This window comes from Mesoplodon mirus, assembly GCF_964341445.2.
Source record: "Mesoplodon mirus genome assembly, chromosome: 10".
Classification (NCBI taxonomy): Eukaryota; Metazoa; Chordata; class Mammalia; order Artiodactyla; family Ziphiidae; genus Mesoplodon; species Mesoplodon mirus.
Window position 1 is genome coordinate 21,782,320 of NC_138986.1, and position 17,804 is coordinate 21,800,123.

General features: G+C 38.1%; 1 protein-coding gene and 1 long non-coding RNA gene across 8 annotated transcripts in view; one reads left to right on the top strand and one right to left on the bottom strand.

The window, feature by feature from the left end:
* AIG1 (androgen induced 1) overlaps positions 1-2,733 on the bottom strand; it is a 236,382-nt gene extending 233,649 nt beyond the window's left edge. For 6 of the 7 annotated variants that reach the window (XM_082634075.1, XM_082634074.1, XM_082634076.1 and 3 more), the window contains exon 1: positions 2,405-2,733. In XM_082634075.1, coding sequence (XP_082490201.1) covers positions 2,405-2,545 — 141 coding nt within the window. In that variant the 5' untranslated portion in view covers positions 2,546-2,733. Of the gene's footprint in view, positions 1-1,636; positions 2,283-2,404 lie in introns of those variants that run through there. The other variant, XM_082634080.1, reaches the window with a different exon arrangement.
* A 167-nt stretch (positions 2,734-2,900) lies between these two features.
* LOC309811392 lies at positions 2,901-17,083 on the top strand. The gene is made up of 4 exons (XR_014295151.1): positions 2,901-2,984; positions 6,644-6,757; positions 14,539-14,711; positions 15,815-17,083. It is a non-coding gene; the product is annotated as an uncharacterized lncRNA (long non-coding RNA).
* The last annotated feature ends 721 nt before the right edge of the window (positions 17,084-17,804 follow it).

Consider the following 17,804-nt stretch of genomic DNA (forward strand, 5'->3'; position numbering starts at 1 on the left):
CCAATAGTAGGGACTCACAGGCTGGTTCTTTTAACAGCTGTACAATGTTTAAGCTCCAAAGACTCTAAATCTCTAATAACAAAAAGAATAACACTTTGCATGAGTGTTTCCTTGAATATATTCTAGACATATTTTCTCACAGGAACCTTCAATTAAAGATTTATTATATTTTATCAGAAGCCACAGAGATAAAAAGTTTGAATGATTGCCTGAAGGCCCTATACAAACTGAATTTAAATATGAAACAAAGTAAAAGTTTCAAATTTGAATTTATGGCCTGAATTCTGAGAGACAAAAATATATTTGTCATGATTATTATTTAAAATAGGCAGGTCCAACCACCAAATGCTAAAATATAAAGTGTATGACAGTTTAAGCAGAGTCAGATTGGCTCTACTACAGTTTCACGTCACTCAAAGGTTATGAGAGGTACATTGTTTCTTGTGAGTCTTGTTTTACAACACACAGTAAGCAATGCCAATGTGAGTTGTCATTTCTCGCATGGGTTAACAATACCCTCAATTTCTACCCCTCTCACCTGCTAATCCCCTCCCCTGCGCCCCCAGAACTATATCTAATGCAAAGGTGCTTCTGAGAACTGTTCATAGTTTCTATGGTTCTGGTGGGGTTTCCATCCGTATTTCAGCTCAGTGCTGTTCCTTGACAACACTCAAATGGGCCAGCTCAAAGTGAGATCAGGAGAAATGGGATAAGGTAGTGATCCAAGAAAAATTTTGTTCACATAGCCAGTAAAAGAATTCTGAAAATCTATGCACATATTTTTAAAATAACATCTCAATATTTTTAACATAAGTTTGAACAGTTGAAAAGGGGACATGATTTCTAACACTCTGATACATATTTTTCATAACTTCAGGGCTGCAGGTTTCAGTCTCCGGAAGTCTGCTACATAACATAAAAGGTAGAGCCAATCCTCAATGAGGAGCCAATCAACCCAAGAAGACTTTCTGTCAAGATAAGTCTGACTTTGTTTTTCAATCAAATATGAAGATAGTTCTAGTGACAACTGTCTATCTTCTGAATCCTAAAAGGAACAGATAAATATAGCACAGAGCCTTGTCACGTGCTTGTCCCTTGGATGAACAGGGAAGAAGAAAGGATAACTGGCAGGCAACACCCGTGTTCAGAGACAGATCAGTTTCAAGAAAGAGCTGGAAGTTGAGGAACTGAAAATTGAAACCCCTGAAACACTCTATGCCCTGGTCAGTCTTGGTGCCCAGTTTGGAAAGTGCTGGGGTAAAGGACTTAAATTCTTCTCTGAAAGTATCTAACATGATACAAATTTAAAATGGTATTTCTATACAAAAACCTGCTGACTGCATATCTTTGAAGCATCCTAAGCCTTTGGAAGTATCTTAAAACAGGTGTCAAGTTCTCTTCATCAAAATGAAGGGTCAACAATTAGAGATTACAATCTTGCTTGTGTAGCCAACCTCGTGTATAACCTTGGACGGGCAGTTCTGGCGAGCCAGGAATTGGTTCTACATTTTCTCTAGTCCTCAGAACTCCTTGCTTTTGTTTTAACTCTCTGTCCATACTTGACCATCTTTTAGTGTATGTTTGAGCCAGTCTTTCGCCCTGAAGTTCCTAGGTTCCATGTCCTTATTGGGTTTTATGCTCATGTGATATTTCTCCGGCCCTTTTAGTGCCAGAAGTGGATAAACTGTTTTAAAAAAAAAAATCCTCCAACTGCCAAGGCCATCATTGTGCCAACAGAGGAGCTGCTTATGCGAACTATTGCGAACTTTTACATGGGAAGATGGGCAAAGTATAAAGTCCCACTGTGAATGCGTTTTGAAAAGCTCTCTCTTCTAATGTTTCGGGGGTGGGGGGGAAGGTTGGAAGTAAATTACTGACAATGGGCAAAAACAGATGCAAAGAAGATAACTTTATTAGGCGATTTCTCTTCTTTATGAGGAGCTTTCTCTCCTTTGTTAGGAGGACAGTCCTTTCAGAGGAAGCGCCAAGTAATTCGACAATACCCAGTTTCCTTCAGCTGCTGCGACTTGATCCCACGGTGGGTGCTCTGGAAAGCACCTTGGGGGCGAACGGGGCTGAGGCCGTTCATGATCAAGGTCGTCCGATCCAGTTGCTAAGTTGAGAATCTTCCCGTGTCACCTCTTAGAAGCAGGTGTGTGTTCCCCTCCAAAGAGCCCACCACCTGGCTGCGCCCCACCTCCACTCGTGTCCCAGCTACCAGGTAACGTTGGGTGCTACAGAAGGTGCTGCTGAGGGGGCAGCCTGGCTTTCAGACGCAGTCACTGGGGAAGAGGCGAGGGCCGGGGTGGATGCTGGAGCACGCGCGCAGGTGCCGGCGCACCCACAAACACACCCGGGCTCGGGGTGAGGGGAGGACGGGAGAGGGGGAGGGGGGCGGCCTTACCAGATCAATGAAAGTCAGGAATTTCCAGCTCCCTCCGTAGGTCTGGTGCGAGGGCATTTCGATGGCCTTGTAGTTGCACAGGATAGAGCAGTAGGACAGCAGGATGGCCACCCGCAGCACCTGGCAAGGGACAAGCGCCATGTTCGCGAAAGGCCTGGACGGGCTCGGCGACGAGGAGGACGGGCGGCGCAGGGTTCAGGCGGGCGCCGTGGGAACTCCGACCGCGGGCGGGCGGGGCGGGCGGGCGGGCGGGGGCCGGGGCAGGACGTGCCCCGCGGGACCGGCACGACCGCGAGCGCGCAGGTGAGCGCGCGGGCGACCTCGCGGGCGGGGCGGGGCGGGGCTGTGTGAGCGGGCACCGGCGGCTGTGAGGTGGGCGGCGTTGCGTCATCTCTTTCGTCATCTCCGTCATTCTGCTGCTGCTTTCGCGCGCCCCGGAGACCCGGCCCGGGGCAGCCCCTCAGAGCCCCGGGAGCGGATGGGCGGCCTCCGAGGACGACCGGGGCTCGGGGAGCGCGCGCCAAGCTCCAGGGACCGCGGCCAGCGGCAGCTGCCGGGCGGAGAGGGAGCGCGGCCCAGGGTGAGCGGGCGCGGGGCCGGGCGCGGGGGCCGGGCAGCCCGCCCGGAAGGAGCGGACCCCAGTGTGGGCCAACGGTCCAGCTCGGGGACTTCCCGTGAAACGGGGCCCCCGAGTGACTTGCTTTATTTTGGACCCAACTGGAATTTTAGTGTTAGACTACTGTTAATCTCTATGAAATCCCCTTATTAATTCTATTTCAGTGGGTAGGCTGCCCTGCACTTTTCCACAGGGGGGTTATAAATATCCTATCAATATATAACAAGGCCGACTGTGAACTGTGGACAAGGGGTTTAGAAATAAAACGTTGTAAAGAAAGGAGTGTCAGATAAGTTTCTGCTGCAAGATTACATTCAGTTCAAGAGCAGATCATCCTGAGTCTGGCTGTAAAACCCGTTTGTGTAATTTAATACTAATCTTTTGAGGGTTAAACTGGTTCTGCCCTTTTCCTTATTTATTTTTTCCTACACTCCAATACCAGGGCTTAATGGAAGGAAAATAAATATAAACTGGATTCCCTCCGCCTTCCAGTAAATGTTGTCACACTGAAGTTGCTTCACTCTGTGGGCAGCATCACATTTCAGCTAACCAGATGCAGTGTCAGAGTATGAAAAGACAACATAGGTATTTCCTGTGGATCCATTTAAAACAGGTGTCCTCTGAAAATAGTCTCTGAGTCACAGAATGTGGAGTGAGGGGGCAGGGAAAGCAGAGTGCAGAGTGTTAAGAGGTAAAGTAGCAACTCCTGAATTTTTCCAACCAACCTCTTAACCAAAATAAAGAAACCCAGTAGATACTTTCTAATCGGCCTCATAATTATGCCAGTAGAAGTTAATGTCCTCCAAATCAAGATAATTCCGAGAAGATTCTACCAGCATAAAACTATTCATTATTGATGATTTCTAGTTTTATCTTCATGTAAAAGTTGGGTGCATTTAAAAAAATTGTGTGTCCATGCTACAGGTTCATAAGATTGCAAAATTAAAAAGTAGATTTACTGAAGATCTAAGTCCTCAATAAAGTTTTGAGTTCATGTGATATCCTTAGAATTTGGTATACCTTCCTACCTTACAATTTAGAAAATCATAAATAAGACTCCCTATCCCATCCTTGAAAAATATAATAATATTTGTATAAAGCCATTTAAAATTATGTTCTGTACTCAATTTCTTTTTAAGTAACTATACCATTCAAAAAGTGTTTTGAACCTATTCTAATGGTTTGCTTTTGTTATTTTGTGATTTGCTAACCATAATAAGATAATGAGTTTTGTGGGCTTTTTTTTTTTAAAAAAATGAAACATTTGCATAAATATTGACTCAAATATTTTATGAGAATGTCAGTCCACAATTTTTGGAACATCTTGATGATTATTTATGAACACATCCAGGTTGCTCTTTTTGCTTTTTAGACCATATCTAGTAATCTTAGACATGTTTCACATGTCTCTGTGAAAAAAATATTAACCTACACACAGACTGTGTTTTTCTTAGTTTAAGTATTGCAATGCAGTACTGCACTTAAAACTTCACTCTGTGGAAGGTTATCCTTTTTTATGAACTATAATACATTAATCACTGATAAGTTTTACATGATTCTATATTTGAGTTAGAGAATACTGTTTTTCATTGTACACTTACAGAAGAAATATCTGCATGTCACTTTTTTAGCTTTTTCATACTGCCCCACAATGAGTGGGGATGGAGGAGAATAGCCTTGTCCAGTTGAGTTTCATGAAAACATGTTTCCCAAGGGAAGAGTTTAAGAACTTGTTTTAGCTTCTAGTTATTATACATTAGTGTTTCTTTGATTATTGTTAATAGTTCTTAGTCTATATATGGGCTCAAGATATTCTTCCTTAAGTACTTCTAAAAACTGATACAGACTCTTCATTCTTTTTCTTTTTTTTTCTTTTTTTTGAAGCGGGAGAACATCTAACGTATTGGTGATCATAATCCCTACTAATTTTGGAAATGACAAGGACCCTCTGTCTCCCTTACATTGTATTCCAACAAGCCAACTTCATATAGCCATGGGTATTTGCTTACAAATTCAGGAGGAAGAATTGTGTTTATGCATATCCTTATAATATTCAATGTTTATGCATTTCCTTTGGTTCTGTGTTTACATTGGATAAGCATTTTCTAACAGTGTCAATGTATTTGAAAGGATTATTTTTCCCCCTTCACATTTGTCTGCACCATAGGGTAGAAGATGGGATGTGTCCCTTCAAGAGGTTTGGGCTTGGGAAGAATCCCCTCAGTATCGCAGAAAAGATACCTTTGGGTTACTCATTTTTCTTCATTATAAAAGCAGCATATTTATGATATTAAAATAGGAAATTAAAAAAAATTACTCCCACTCTCACCACCCACAGAAAACACTGTTAACATTTTAGCACATACCTGCCAGTCTTTCTTACAATGTATACTTAGTTGTGACATACCGTGTAACAATTTGCATCAAGCAGATTTTTTTTGCTTTAAATTTAATAAGTACGTTACCTTATTATTTAAAACTCTTTGTAAAAATCATTTTTAATTGTTGCATAGCATGACATAATAGGAACATAATTTTGCTTAAACTTTATTTTTGGATATTTAGTTTGTTTCCAGTTTTTAATCACTATAAATACACTGTAATGTCTGCATATTTAGTTGAGAAAGCCACTTTTTAGGGATTATTTGTAGCTCAAAACCCAGTTAAGAAACCATCCTTTTACAACCTAATGTGTGTATTTGTTCACATGTGTTTATTATGGACTGAGGTTCCAAGGAGAGCTCTTTTGCCCTAGAGGGCAGTTGGGAAGATTAAGAAGTGGGCAAAAATCACTCTTTTTCCCAATAATTGATGCTCACTACAGATATTTTTAATTGCTTTAGATATGAAACATAGGGCCAATACATTTCATTAGCCAGATTTTTTTGCTATTAACCAGGAAGGGTTGTTATTTACAGGGCAAATGAGTGGCAGCGACTAGCAGTTGTGCTGATGTTGCTGATCACAATGGTTTTTTCAGGTTTAAAAATGGACTGAATTTGCTATAGAAAACTCTACTGGGACTTCCCTGTTGACACAGTGGTTAAGACTCCACACTCCCAATGCAGGGGGCCCGGGTTCGATCCCTGGCCAGGGAGCTACATCCCACATGCATGCTGCAACTAAGAGTTCACATGCCACAACTAAAGGAGCCCATGTGCCGCAACTAAGGAGCCAGCGAGCTGCAACTAAGACCGAGTGCCACCAAATAAATAAATATAAATATATATAAATATAAATATATATATATAAAGAACCCTAAGTTATAAGATTTCTAAACACCAAGGATTCTACAGACAGTCACTGAAAAGCTTTAGAAAAAGTAGTGCTGAGATTTGGTGTGAGGCACCGGCTAGATCTCAGACAGATGTGAAACACCCGCTTCACTCCTGAGATCTGTCAGTAACTTTGCCAAAGCTACTTGTCCTGCCAGGAATGCTCTCGGTGTGCAGACCGAGACCCAGCACATTGGGCAAGACTCAGTGAAAGCACACTTTGCCAGTCCGTCTTTGGGATGTAGGATGTCATCTCCCTGCTTTGAACAATCCACGTGGATGGCTTAGTGGCGACCCCAATTCTACCTGTACTCACTATTTCCTTGTCAAAAACTGCCCCCTTTGCAGTGTCTGCATTGTCTGGAAGCATCACAAGAGTGCTGTGTTAGAAGAGCCAGATGGCCTGGGGGTGCCAGTCACTTAAAGGAACCAAAATATCCCTGGAAGTGTGGCAAATTGAAGGTAATCCACTTACCAGAATTATTCTCAGGGAGGAAATATTTTCATAAACTGCTTCAGTGGATGGGTGACCGGTGAGAGAGCCCTCCTAACGTGCTCTAGAATAATAGTAAATCATCGCTAAATTTCTTCTCCCCAGTGGGTGTCAGGGTAATTGCAGAGCTTTTGTTTTGCTGAGTAGACCATATACAGGAGTTTGGGAGTAGAATTCACTTGTTCAGGGTAGTAGAGAAGAGGCAAACCCCTACCACCAGGGGGTCTTGTTTCCCAACAGCCTTCAGCCTCTAGTCTAAATAAATGTTCAACAGATAGTTTAAAGATATTTCAGAAGTCTTAAATCCAAATCCTCCAGAGACCAGGCATGTATATAGTTCAGTCAAGCTAGATGTAAGATAACAGTGTAAAATTGGATCTTTGAAAAACTGGAGCAAATGCCCTATGTAGACTCATTGTAGTTCAAATTTTTTAAAATTGTGTCAGCCAAAACAACAACAACGAGAACACCACCACCACACCTGTATGCTGGAGTCAGCTAGCAGGCTGCAGGGTGGGACTTTGGAAGAGTGCCATGTTAACATCCTACCCAGGGTGTCCAAAAAACCCTCTCAAGCCTGCTGGACTCTGCACACAGAAGAAGATAACAGACCCAAAAGGACGTTTGGAGCGTGCAGTGATGTGTCTGGGCCAAGCCACGATTCTGTGTAAAGTCGTAATCTGCTGAAAGGACTTCTGAGAAGTATTCCATTAGTACATCCCTCCCTATAGCCCTATCCCCATCCTTATTTTTCCTGTTTCACTGCGTACAGGATGACTGGAGCTTCAGTAGTCACCTTGTAAGCACGAAGAAAAGAATCAGAGGATCCCAGAGGGCTTTGCCCTAACATCTATAACCTGCTGAACCCATGCCAGCAGTGGCCTCCTTCCAGGCTTCTTGTGATGTGAGAATAACCCCCTATTTGTTGAAAGCAATGTAGTAGGGTGTTCTGTTACATGCAGCTAAATGATGATACCAGGAGATACTTGGGGTGATTTCCTGGCAGGCTTCAAAAAAGTGCTGAGTCATAAGATAGTGGAATAGTACTAAGGAAACCAGGGTTCAAGTGTATCTATTTTTGATTTAATAAACACCCATATAACACCTACTGTGGGCGAGGCTCTGATCTAAGCACTTTACAAATATTAGCTCTTCTTATCCTCACTGAGAATGGTTACTATTATTATCTGCATCTTACATAAAAGGAAATGGAGACAGAGAGAATATTAGGTAAACTGCCCCAAAAGTCACACAGCCAGCAAAGGGCAGAGCTGGGATATGAAATCATGTATTTTGGGGTTTTAATCATAACACCACGCTGCGGATACTGCCAGTCAGTGCATCACCCCAGGTTTAATTTCCCTTCTGTTACTGAGGAGCCATGTGCTCTGGGTTGTGTTTTCTCATCTGTTACAGTTCCCACCACCCCTCATAGGCAGCTGCCTGCTCCACCCACACTAATATCTGACAGAAATGTATCATATGAGGCAGAAACAACATCTGTATCTCAGCATCTTTGTGGACATCATTGTCTGATTTATAAGGATGAGAAAATTTTAGATACGAATTCCCCAAGCCACAAATCACTTTATAATAATTTTCATAAAACTTCCATGATCGACAATCTTTTAGTTATCATTAGACCATGTCATTTAGCTTCACAGCACCTGAAGTTATCTTTTAAAAACTTGAGCTATTTTCTTTAAATGAATGCTTCACCAATATCTACTTACACTCCATTTCACCATTGTCCCTTTCACATAAGCTACAATTTCATCACCAGATTCATTCAATAATAATATGGTTTCATTTATTTTCCAGAATTGCATAATGATGTTCCTTTACAGTTTGCTTAAGCTGATGAATTATTTTTTTCAACATACTCTTTTCTTCTACCTTCAGAAGTATTGTAAAATATATACTATGGAGAACAATATGGAGATTCCTCAAAAAATTAAAAATAGAACTACCATATGATCCAGCAACTCCACTCCTGAATATTTATCCAAAAACAACCAAAAACACTAATTACAAAGATATATGCACCTCTGTGTTCATTGCAGCATTATTTACAATATTCAGGATATGGAAGCAACCTAAGTATCCATCAACAGATGAGTGGATAAAGAAGATGTGATCTATCTATCTGTCTATATCTGTCTATATCTCTATCTATCTATCTATATACATATGGAATACTACTCAGGCATAAAAAAGAATGAAATCTTGCCATTTGTGACAACATGGATGGACCTAGAGATTATCATACTAAGTGAAGTAAGTCAAACAGAGAAAAAAAAATCATGATATCACTTATATGTGGAATCTAAAGAAAAAAATAAATGAACAAGTATAACAAAACAGAAACAGAGTTATAGATACAGTGAACAAACAGATGGTTGCCAGAGGGAAGGGGGGGGAGGAAAGAAATAGGTGAGATATATTAAGAGGTACAAACTTCCCATTACAAAATAAATTAGTCACAGGTGCGAAGTGTACAGTGTGGGAAATATAGTCAATAACTATGTAATATCATAACTAGACTTACTATGGTGATCAGTTTGAAATGTATAGAAATATTGAATCACTATGTTGTGTAATAGGAACTAGCATAATGTTGTAGGTCAATTATACTTCAAAAACAAAGAAACAAACTCACTCATAGAAAAAGAGATCAGATTTGTGGTTACCAGAGGTGGGGAGTGGGAGAGGGGAAATTGGATGAAGGTGGTCAAAAAGTAGAAACATCCAGTAATAAGATGGATAAGCACTGAGGATGTGATGTACAACATGATAAATATAATTAACACTGCTGTATGTTATATATGAAAGTTGTGAAAAGAGTAAACCCTAAGTTCAGAAGAAAAAATGTTTTTTCTAATTCTTTAATTTGGTATGTATATGATATGATGGATGCTCACTAAACTTGTGATAATCATTTTGTGATGCATGTAAATCAAATAATTATACTGTACACCTTAAACTTATACAGTGCTGTATGCCAATTATATCTCAGTAAAACTGGAAGAAAAAAAATATATATATATTGGCAGCCAGATATCTTTATATTGACAGTGAGAATGATAGAATCTTCTCTTTGGATGAAAAGTTAGAGATCAACTAGTCTAAGCCTCTCATTTTATAGATGATGGAACTGAGGCTGAGGAGAGTTAAATGACTTTTTTAGCGTATTTTTTCTTTTTATTTTGTTTAAATTAATAGATTTTATTTTTTAAAGCAGTTTCAGGTTTATAGAAAAATGGAGCAGAAAGTATAGAGTTCTCATATATTCCCTCTCTCCATGCCACACACAGTTTACCCTATTATTAATATATTGCATTAGTGTGGTATTTTTGTTACAATTGATCATTATTACTAATAAAAGTCCATAGTTATATTAGGGATCACTTTTTGTGTTGTCCAGTTCTGTGGGTTTGACAAATGTATGATGTCATGTATCCAGTGTTGGAAATATGTAAATTTAATGTTAATAGATGCTAAAAGTTCATCTCCTAAATCTCAACATTACTTCTGATTAAAATTCTTAGTGAGCTATGAAAGAAACAAGCTTTCTTAACTTGATAAGGAGTATTTTTCAGAAATCCAGAGCAAATATAATACTTAATAATTAAATATCAAAAATAATTACATTGAAGTCATAAATTTAAGAAATCTTTCTGCTAATACCACTATCAGTCAACAATATTCTGGACCTTCTAACCTGTGAAGGAATATAAGGAAAAGAAATAAAGTATACATATTGCGAGAAAATGTACTATCACTTAACAACAATTATATAACATCCTTGGAGCAAGACCAAGAAAATTATTTGATGTATTAATAGCAACAGAAAGTAAGTACAGGGAAACAGTCAATTCAAGAATAATATACCAAAAATCAATAACAAGTTAAAAAATAAAACAGGAGAGAAGACTCATTAACAACACTAATAAACATACTTAGAAATAAATCCAGCAAGAAAGATGTAAGCCTTTGATGAAATACAAAAAGCAAAATAAAGAATAAACATAACCATATCGGGGAAAGAGTATAAAGTGATAAATTATAATAAAGTTATTGCAACTACAATTGAAAACTAAATGTAGCATTTTCAGAACCTTGAAAAATTATTTTTAAATTTCACTTGGAAAAGAATAAATAAGTTAGAACAGCCAAGAAAAATATACAAAGGATTAATGAAATCTAGACTTGTAGTTTATTAGAACATATTACAAAAATAATAAATGTCCCAGAAGAAAATAATTTTTATGCAACGAATACCTTGCTAAATAACAGCATGATAGAAACCATAAAGAAGAAGATGAACAGAAATGACTGTATAAACAAAGATAAAAGACAAATGACAAAGGAGGGAAATTTAACTGTCAAATCTGTGAGATAAAGGAAAACACTACTATGTAAAATACCCAAAAAATATGAACATAAAATTCATAAAAGAGTTCAGATGATCATGAAACATTTTTTAAAAAGATACTTCTGAAAGCAAATTTCACTTCGACTGGTGAAGAATAAAAAGGATTAAAATTTAAAGTATTAGGTATGACCATAAGAAGATAAGTGTTTTCATACATTCTTGGTGGAAAAGTATAAATTGAAATAATATTTCATCTTAGTAATTTCTAGGAATTTACCCTACAGAAATATTGTCCCAAGTAATCAGAGGTATATGTATAATGCTGTTACCTTCAGCAAAAACATAAACGCAATCCAAAGGTATGTGACTGAGGGACTGGTTAAATAAATTATGATAACTCCATATAACAGAGAGTGGAATACTATACAGCTATTAAAAAGAGTGGGATGATGCTGTGTATTAATATAGAAAGATGGCCAATGTGTATTGTTAATGTAAAAAGCTAGTGCAAATCACACACACACAAACACTATGATGTATTATTTGGTAGTATGTTTACATACATGTTTGCATAAACAGTTAAAAAGCTGGAAGGATATATACTATGTGTGATTAGTGGTTTTCTCTAAGGGATAAGGTGGAGATTCTAGCTATTTTCTTCCTTTTAAATGATTTGTTTCAATGATGCTTATGTTATTTGTAATTAGAAAATCTAAAACAGAAAAACATGAAAATTAAGAAATATATGGTACAAATGGGAACTCAAAGCTAAATTTGTGCTTTAGCTCTAACTTTAAATACTTAAAGGGAAGAAATTTTGAAAGAAAATTACTTAGGCTAGTCCTAAATCTCTGGAATCAGATTTTGCAGCAATGTTTACCTTGCTCTTCCCCTGGTTTTTCTGGATATTACCTGCTGCACTGATTGATGGAGAGTCCAAAGGGGTTTGCCTATGATCAGGATGCCAGTGTGTGGCGCCAGAGAGTCACCTAGCCCTAACCAAACTCAAGTGTTAGAGCAGGGTAGGATCCCCCGTCAACAAAACCAGAAACCCATGCCTGCCAAACCAATAATCTGACCTATAGAGCCATTTAAAAAAATCTCTGAATACTCTTTCATTGGTCCATGCACCACCACTGAAAGACAAGTAAGATGACAGCAGTTGCTATATCAGGTAGAACCACCTGAGGCAGCTGCTAGTTTGGGCAAAAGAATTGCCCTCAGGACATGAAAACATCTTTCATGAAGCAGGACATTGACTTGTAGGGAATAAAAAGAATATTAGAAATTAACTTGGGTAGTTCTTCTGGAACACAGACCATCTGTGATAAAAGCAGAAATTCCCTCAGAGAAAATTGCAGCAAAATAGAGAACAGCCCAGAATATACAAATGAGCATGCCTCTTTGAACAAGTAACTGTATATCTTTACAGCATCACCTTCATGGCTAACAAATTTCATCTCCTTTACAGCTGTCTAACTGTAAAGACAATTTGAAAAACAACACCACTCTTTACACTATTAAAATTTTAGCCCATACATATACTTGTAAAAAAAGGTTTAGATGAGAGGGAAATCCATACGGTAGTAAATTAATTTTATAAATTATTAACTAGCTGACACTTTCATCTAAGTAAGAGAATCATGAGTTTTTCTCAGCATTTTTAGGGAGATAATAAAGTTAGGCTGTAAAAGGATTCACAACATCCTGCTGAACAATAGATGATAAAGTCCAGGCAAATAGTTATTGGCACAAACTTGTTTTTCTCCTTATAGGAAGGGAAATTTCAAGAGTAACTCTGCAAACAGAGTAATTTTTATATAGAGAGTGAAGATAATACTGTGCAGTAAAATGTGCATTTGACTGGGAGGTAGACCACTGGGTTCAGGCCCAGTTCTGTTATTTATCAATCCGTGGAATTACATAGCTCATCTTGGGCAACCTCTCCAAACCCTAAACCTCAAGTTCTTTATCAAAAGATGGGATTGAACTAGAGGTTTATAGTTATCAAACATAATTGCAGATTTTAACAGAATCTTCATGGTATATATATTCCAGGTTATTAATCCACAGGGAGTTGCTAAATAATGTTAGAATGTGGAGGAATCCAAAGAAGACTTATCTAAGTAAGGACTTCAAACCTATTAAAATGAAAAATAGAGAAAATGGGAATGAGGAAAAGAAGGAACAGAAGGAAGCAGAGGAGGAAAGAAAAAGGAAAGCGAGAGATGAAGGAAAGAAGGAAGTAAATTAAATTTAGAATGATTTCAAGTTTTAATCTAATCCTTAGTGTCAAAAGTTGATTCTGTTTTTCAATAATACTGTTCTTAAAATGTGCTTTTTCCAAATTAACAAAAGTATGTTTTCAAATGAGTTATTACATTTGAAGTCATAGTATATGTTTGTTCTTGATACAGTACAGAGAGTAGTACATAGGCAAATGGGCCAGTTTTTGTACATGAAATACACAAAATATATGTATAAATGTCATATTACTGGGAAGACATTTTGAGTTGTATAATAACAAAAACACCCAGATCAAATAAATTAGAAATGCTGTTTTCTCATTAAACAGGAAAAATGTGTACAAGAAAAAGAGAAAAAAGAAGAGGAAGATGATGAGAAGCTTGATTTTTTTAAACTAAACTTTTATTTTTGAATTGTTTCAGATTTAAAGAAGAGTCATAGATATACAAAAGATTGCTAGATTCCCTGGACCCAGTTTCTCTTACTGTTAACACTGTACATTTTATGACACATTTGTAACTAATAATATACAATTGATACATTATAATTAACTAAAGTCCATACATTATTCAGATAGCTATGATATTTTTTTGTCCCAGGATCCCATTCAGGATGTCATGTTACCTTTAGTTGTCACGTCTCCAGATTTGAGCTTCCTGTAATTCCAAGTTCCCCACAGCTGCGCCTCTGCCTTCCCATTTTCTAGAGCAATTCCAGCCCTGAGTCAACGATATTTAATCTGCTCTGGTCCAGCAGAAAGAAGCCTTCACCTAAAATCCCATCATCATCAAACTGACCCCATACTAAAGGTTCCTGCTGAGCTACCAGATCAGTCCTGAAGCTTTCCATGGTGCTCTGTTCCAGCAACTGATTTGCTGAGACCAAGACCCCTTTGCTTTTTATTTGATCTAGTATGAAGTGTCTTCAGCTGAACTTTTACTTCTGCATTCATGCCCTAGTCACAACCTCCCTTTGGTGCCATGTTCTTAAAAGGTGGTCTTGTACCCAAACCGACTCTTGCTATGTGTCTCTGATTCTAAAGTTGGGCTGCTGCTTTAATCCAGTTCAAGACCTTTCTTAAATGACCTATCTGGATACTCAGAAAATGAGGAGCTTGTTTTATTCCAGGCAAATCCTCTGCCAGATATCAGAATCTTGTTCCTGAAATCAAGTCCATCTGTGGACACCTGGATCTCCTGCAGCTGGGACCCACACATTCATTGAGACACTGGCGTCGTGTCATGGATCTCCACTGTCAATCCTGGTGTCTAACACAGGAGCCAAGGACTCCCTAGATGAAGGTAATGATTTCCAGGGTCCCCCATGTACTCAATTTTCTCTGAGTAAATGCCCATGAGCTTGAACCCAGGCTATAAGCCTTAGGATGCAGGTCAGCTTTCCCACTGGACAGAATGGTCCCTTCTGTGAGGCCTGGCTCCTCCCTGCCTGCCCTGTCCCACTGTGAGCCATTGGTCACACTGTCCAAATGAAATTCTCTTTTAACTGAACAACTAAGCAAAAAAGAGGAAACTCAGTTTTTGAATGAAAAAAAATGAGGAAGATTTGGGGCTGACTTTATCTAAATATGTGTTAAATTCTATACTACATTTTGTGATTTTTACTAACCAAAATTATAATATTGATTGTCTTTAACAGAGATCTTTCCTTATTTAACACTACACAAGTCATGATTGGTAAATTTGACCAAGGTAAACTATTTGCTTTAGTTCTTTTATTGGACATAAAATGGATATAATAAAAATTTGAAAATCAAATAAAAATATCTGGAAACACCAAAACCACTGGTTATGTAAATTGAAAATTCTACTCATTTTTAGGATCCTTTTTCTAGCAAGTTTGTTTATTTGAAAAATCTGAATAAGTACTTTTTTCACCTAATTTCCAAAATCAGATTCAGCAGCTAACATAAACCATAATTCCTTGAACAATTTCATAGAATAGGCTGTGTCAATAAACACAATCTAGAAGGTATTTTTCCTTATATTCCATTCATTTTAATTTATAATTAATGTCTATTATTCACTAAAGTTATTCTCTATTTGTAATTATTGGCACCTTTGTATTTAAGTGCTTCTGCAGTCTAGACAGGATACACTTATCTGTATGATAAATAATAGATAAATGATTAGTATGCAATTTGCTGTTAATGTGATTGATGGATTCCCCATTACACTACTTCTCTGTTCTTATTTTAGCTCTGATGCCAGTGGCCTCTGTCACTGTATGATGCCTATAATGTGGGGCTCCTCATGTTTCTTAAATCTGTTCTTCTTGTTTTGTCATTTCACAAAAATGGTGTTAAAAATGGAATGGTACAAAATGGAGCTTCAAATCGGTGTATTTTGATCAATTGCTACTTTGCTATATAAAATTTATTTTTCAGAGGCAGAATCTTGGGGGTATTTAGTGGGAGGTGTGCAGGAAGAGAAAGTACAACAGAAGTGCCTTTTTATGGCTGGGTTTACTGAGGTGATGCAGAATGAGAGAGCGGTCCTTCTCCTTCCTCCTGTGCAAGTTCACAGGGCTTGTAAAGGGTGACCAGAAGGCTGAGGCTGGGAACTTCAGGTGGACCTCAGGAAGTTTGAAAAGGCCTCTGTCAGCAAGCAAATATCCATGTATCACCCTTACTCATATTAAAATTAGAAGAAACCTAATGTATGTTTGGAAACACCCTTGCTTTATTTCTATCAAGAAAAGGACACAAAGAATAGGGTTAGAATACATAAATAATGAACATATAAATAATGAGAACAAGATTAAAATTGGAGAAAATATGTTCATGATTACAAGATGTAAAGTACTAAACAAACCCAGTGTCCAGATCCTAGTTTCTAATTATATTCTCCAGAAAAAGGAACCAGGCTTTCCGGAGAAATGACTGATTCTAGGCCTGGAGCAGGCAATACACAAGATAAGGCTGAAGCATTTTGTAGTGTCATAAAGTAGGGAAGTGTTCAACAACAACAACAAAACCAAAGATGGAAGGATGCCAAAGGGAAACAGGAGCCAACAGAAAGAGCTCCCAGTGGCCAAAGCTGGAACCATTTGAGCAAGAAAAGATATAATGTAGTACTGAATTATAACCCAAAGTATTTAACAAATATCCATGAGTTTTTTACTGGCGTAAATAAATGAATGAATAAATAACTGCACATGCAGAAGAATTCCAAACAGTTTAGATAGATACTGCCTTCTCAAGGAGGTGGAGAATAACGTCCACCCCTTAAGTGTAGGCTACTCATAGTGGCACCCTTCCAAAGAGTAGAGTATGGAAAGAGGGGGAAAGAGTGACCCCACAGTGGAGAAGTCTTAAGGACACTACCTCAGCCAAGAGATCAAACTTAACATTATTAGTGATAAGTCATGTTGATAGCATGTACCTTTGATATGAGGTGATAAAAATAATACTCCACCTCTTTGTTCTTCCTCTCCCAAATTCATAACCCCTGTCTAGTCATGAGGAAAATATCATAAAAGTACAATTTGAGGGATATTTTACAAAGTACTTGACCAGTATTCCTCAAAACTGTTAAGACCTTGAAAAACAAGGCAAGTCTGAGAAAGTGCCACAGTGTGGAGGATCCTTAGGAGACATGTTAATAAATGATATCCTGGATGGGATCCTGGAACAGAAAAAGGACAATAGGTAGAATCTAAGGACATCTGAATAAAGTGTGGACATTAGTAAATAATAACGTACCAACGTTGACTCATTAGTTGTGACAAATGTACTCTACTAATGTCAGGTGTTGACAGCTGGGGAAAATGGGTACAAGGTTTATGGGAACCTTCTTACAATCTTTACCATTTTCCTATAAATCTAAAAATATTCTAGAATAAAAAGTTCATTTAAAAATAAATTTAAAACATTTTTAATTAAAAAAAAGTACTAGACCACAACATCAAAGTAGATAGAAGTCCTCATTCATAGAACTCTAATAATCCAAGATTCAGACTAAAAATTACACATAGAGCTGTTCAAAACAGAATTAATCAAGATAGCAAAAAAGGGGAAATTGGGGAAGATAAGAATAGAATCATCATATTAGGCAGCCATTTGTTGTCAAGTTTTCAAAAGTATAATGGCATAGGAGAATGCATATGAAATAATATTAAATGAAAAGATGATATTAAACTGTATATAGAGACTGTCATACAGAGTGAAGTCAGAGAGAGAAAAACAAATATCATATACTAACACATATATGTGGAATCTTAAAAAAATGGTATAGATGATCTTATTTGAAAAGCAGAGGGCTTCCCTGGTGGCGCAGTGGTTGAGAGTCCGCCTGCCGATGCAGGGGACACGGGTTCGTGCCCCGGTCCGGGAGGATCCCACGTGCCGCAGAGCGGCTGGGCCCGTGAGCCATGGC